The sequence below is a fragment of the Bison bison genome, unplaced genomic scaffold, assembly GCF_000754665.1.
Source record: "Bison bison bison isolate TAMUID 2011002044 unplaced genomic scaffold, Bison_UMD1.0 scf7180017864160, whole genome shotgun sequence".
Lineage (NCBI taxonomy): Eukaryota > Metazoa > Chordata > Mammalia > Artiodactyla > Bovidae > Bison > Bison bison.
This window is the reverse complement of record NW_011494732.1, coordinates 5,413,347-5,417,437: the sequence shown is the minus strand read 5'-3', so window position 1 is coordinate 5,417,437 and position 4,091 is coordinate 5,413,347. Positions and strand designations below refer to the sequence as shown.

The following is a 4,091-nucleotide window of genomic DNA, read 5'->3' as shown; positions in this document are numbered from 1 at the left end:
AGTTAGTTTGCTGTCAGGACAGACCCACGTTATGCGGCAAAGTGATCGCTAACCGCTTGGTCGTTTCCAGCCGCTGTGTCTCCATGCAAAAACTTGAGCGTGACGGTTCACTTGAATTATTATGTAAAAGAAATAAGTCGAGGTTTTATATTTTTCTCAAAGTTATTGGGGTATTACACGTTAGTAGGAATTTGCCTTAATGCAGTATGCAGACAGGTCTTTACCGTATTAGCCACTAGGGAAGCCCAGGCTCCCCATGGCGATCATAATGAACAAAATAAGGATTCATTCAGCAGATATTTATTGGGCTTCTTTGTTTTCAGCCCCTGCACCCAGTTGCATCATTTATTCTCGTAGCATCCCTTTAGGGTCTTTGGGAACAAGACTTAGCTAGATTTTGATTAAGAAATAAGGCATAGTGAACTTCAAGTTAAAGAGCTTCATAATCTAGTCCACAGAGAAAAGTAAGATGCCTCAAATATTCTTCTTCAGGAAAGTGTTAAGCATCTAAAAGTATATTTAATAATATCTGGCTAATTTATCTGACAACTCTGAATAAAATTATGAAAGTGAAAGTAACTCAGTCATGTCTGACTCTTTGTGGCCCCTTGGACTGTAGCCCACCAGGCTCCTCTGTCCATGGAATTCTCCAGGCAAGAATACTGGAATGGGTTGCCATTCTCTTCTCCAGGGGATCTTCCCAAACCAGGGATTGAACCTTCGTCTCCGGCATTGCATGAATTCTTTACCTGCTGAGTCACCAGGGAAGCGAGCTACTGAATGTTTCCAGGCTGTAACCCTCCTAACCCTTTATGAGAAGATACTATTCCATTTCACAGATGTAGAAACTGAGGCTTGGGGAAGATAAATAATTTGCCTAAGAGTTATGTGACTAAGATACTGATAAATATGAAGATGCTTTAGCATAAAAAATGTATACTGCTGTCCTCAAACTCAAGACACTAAAATACTAATTCATTCATTTGACAAGCATTTATTCATTACCTACTGTGTTCCAGGCCCTTTGCTAAAGACACAACAATGAACACAGACAGAGAGCACAGTGAGGCCAGAGGGGTGGGAAGGCTGCTATAGGCCACAGTGAGGACTGTGGATTTCATCCTAAAAGCAAAAGGGTATGGTTAGGGATGGGAGGAGTGGTAAGAAGCACATGATGAAAATCTGTGTTCTTGGGGACCACTCTAGCGCCAATAAACTGGAGATGGTCACAATAGAAAGAGGGAGACCAAGTAGGAGGCCGACTGATAGAAGGACAGATCCTACCCAAATGAATACTCTTGAGGCTGTAAATATTTACATGATTGTAAAATTTCTAAACCAGAGAGGAGTTGCCAGATATCTGAACATTATGTTCATGTGACTTAGCAGGGCTCTCAAAGTGAGCTACAAGCTGTGAACAAAGACTGCTTTTCTAGAAGAAAAAGACTGACCCGTCATTTGAAATACTGTAAATAATTCAATATCTGATTACACTAAATGCCCAATTTAATGATTTGCAAGAATAATGAAGCCTAAGAAATAAATAACTACAAATGGGGTGGTGGGGGGGAGGTCAAGTGACTCAGTGAGAATTACTGACCATACATTACAAAGGTGATTCCTAAGCCTGTTATGCTAGAAGCTGGGAACTCTCCTCTTCACTTTGGCTAAATAAGAGAGGTAGAGGGACTTGCCTGGTGGCCCAGTGCAGGGGGTGAGGGTTCCATCCCTGGCCAGGGGAGCTAAGATCCCATATGCCTCCAGGCCAAAAAAAATCAAACCATAAAACAGAAGCAACACTGTAACAAATTCAACAAAAACTAAAAATGGTCCACATCAAAAAAAAGAATAAAATAAAAAAAAATGAGGTAAAGTGGAACAAGCAGACAGACAGAATGGCTAGAGTATGTCCAGTGACTTTGGCCTTCAGCTTCCACCTCTGAAAAAGGAAAATAACAGTTTGTAAAGATTAACTGACATAATAAAGTACCTGGCTCTCGGTGATAATTATTATTAACCCTTATTAAGTATTTATTTCAATGGCCAAAAGGTTCACTTTGTTTCCCCCTACAGATTAATTTAAGCAAACTATTTTTTAAATGCACTACTACTAAAATAGTAATTTAAATGATTTTGGTGTGATGGGAAAAATGAAAGGGGCTTCCCTGGTGGCTCAGCGGGTAGAGTCTGCTTGCAATGTGGGAAACCATGGGGTCTCAAAGAGTAAGACACGACTGAGTGACTAACACTTTCAAATATTCAGTAAATGTTAGAGATTAGTATCATTGGTGATGAATTCTATTTCTGTGAGATCCTGGGCACCATTATGAGTTTTTATTTCTGTGACTGGGTATATGTATTTGTTATGCCCATAGGAACCTCATGACAGAGACAAGAAACTGTTCTACAACTTTACTGAATGATTGGTACTACATTTTCTAGCTACTAGAGCTGCAGAGTTGAGAGGAATGGGTGCTAGACTTGTATTTTAGTGTATCCTCTGCATCTGTGCACTAAAATAGGGGAAGATGTAGCCATGGGTATGTGTATGGGGTGGGGGAGTGAAAATTCGTGTGAGAAATGGACAAGATGACTTGAGCAACTGTTTCCTGCCTCCAAACCAAGATCCCCCTGATTGTTTGGCAACAAACTACAAACCCTCTCTGCCAGGCAGAGGTAACAGACACTGTTTCAAATGGCTCAACCTGAATGTCCCTTTGGAATCCTAAGTCTCTGCATAGTCTCTTGGATATTCAAGTGGGCAGAGTACCCTACCCTGCTGGAATTAGAGGTTGGGTGGGGATGGAGGGACTTCCCCAGCCCTGTGAAGGATTCTAAAGCATGAGCTGATTTGGGAGGCTGTGTCCTGAGCAGTGTCTTACCATTTAATCCACAGTCTAATCCCTTCTAAGAGGAGGAGGAGGCAGCTACTTACAGTGATAGCCATTTGTTTATGTGGGTGTTGGAAGGTGCCCTCGGTAAGTTGTGGAATTCATTGATCTTGGTTTTTTATCCATGAGGATGCTGCAGCCCAGGCTGGGGAAGAGACTTGGCCTTTGTCACAAAGCACCTCTGGAGCAGATGCAGGGAGAGATACCCAATCTTTGCCTCCCAGGCCATAACCGAAGGCTGGATGCCCTGAGGTGTCTGTTTGCATCTATGACTTTGCACAAATGCAGGGACTCTTTGTTGGCTGTGAGCCCTCAAACCCTAATGGCTACAGCACAGTGGTTCAGGGCAGTAATCTATGCCAAGATACCACAGTGCCTGGAACCACTGCCTCCTAGGACATTTCTCATGGGGGGACAGGACACTTGGGTGACCTGCTAATAAGCCTTCTGCAACACCATTAGCTCCTCCCTACCTGTTTCTATAACTGGTAAGTTAGTGGCTGGGAGTGTAGGCTCTGGGGTCTGTTGGCCTGGAAATCTAGTTCTAGTTCTGAGAACTTGGCCAAGCTCCTCACTTCTCTGAGGTGGTTTTCCTTGTCTGTGGAAGAGAAAATAATAAGGTTTCTACCTTCAAAGGGCTGCTGAGAGGTTTGAATGACAAGGTATGCAAGAGAAGCGCCCAGCAAACATGTTATTATAATTCCCGGCTCCATCTCCCCAGGGACCGCGCGGATCTGGTGCAGCCCGCCTGGGTTTGACATCTGACCTGATCACTTTCTAGTTCTGTGGCTCTGGGCAAGCCCCTGCATCTCCCTGAAGCCTCAGCATCCCCATCATAAACGGGTTACCCGCAGGACCTGGCTCCTAGGGGCTTGCCGGGAAGGTTAAATGCCCATGAAAACGCTCCGTGGGCACAGACTCAGGCACACAGGAGGGCTTTCGTTCACCGCTGCCCGCTGCGCCTGGCACGGACGGGTCTCCCGAAATATCCGTGGAGCCAGCGAGAGTGGGAGCCCGGCCGACCGAGAGCCCGGGCTGTCATTATCATGTTTCCCACCCCTTCCTACCCGAGTGGCTGAGGACGCGCGAGAGGGGGCGCGCCAGAGTTGGGATTCGTCGCGGCCGCGGGCCCGCCCTCCTTCGCTCCCTCCCTCCCTCCGGAGGAGCTTCTCAACTCCGCCCCTGCCAGCCCCCTCCCCG

The 4,091-nt window shown here is 45.4% G+C and overlaps 1 protein-coding gene across 1 annotated transcript in view; it reads left to right on the top strand.

The window, feature by feature from the left end:
* Positions 1-3,785: 3,785 nt before the first annotated feature.
* The window catches only part of SETD8 (SET domain containing (lysine methyltransferase) 8), a 13,515-nt gene continuing 13,209 nt past the window's right edge, over positions 3,786-4,091 (top strand). The window contains exon 1 of the mRNA XM_010841414.1: positions 3,786-3,996. Within this exon, the coding sequence (XP_010839716.1) occupies positions 3,786-3,996 (211 nt within the window). The remainder of the gene's footprint in view (positions 3,997-4,091) is intronic.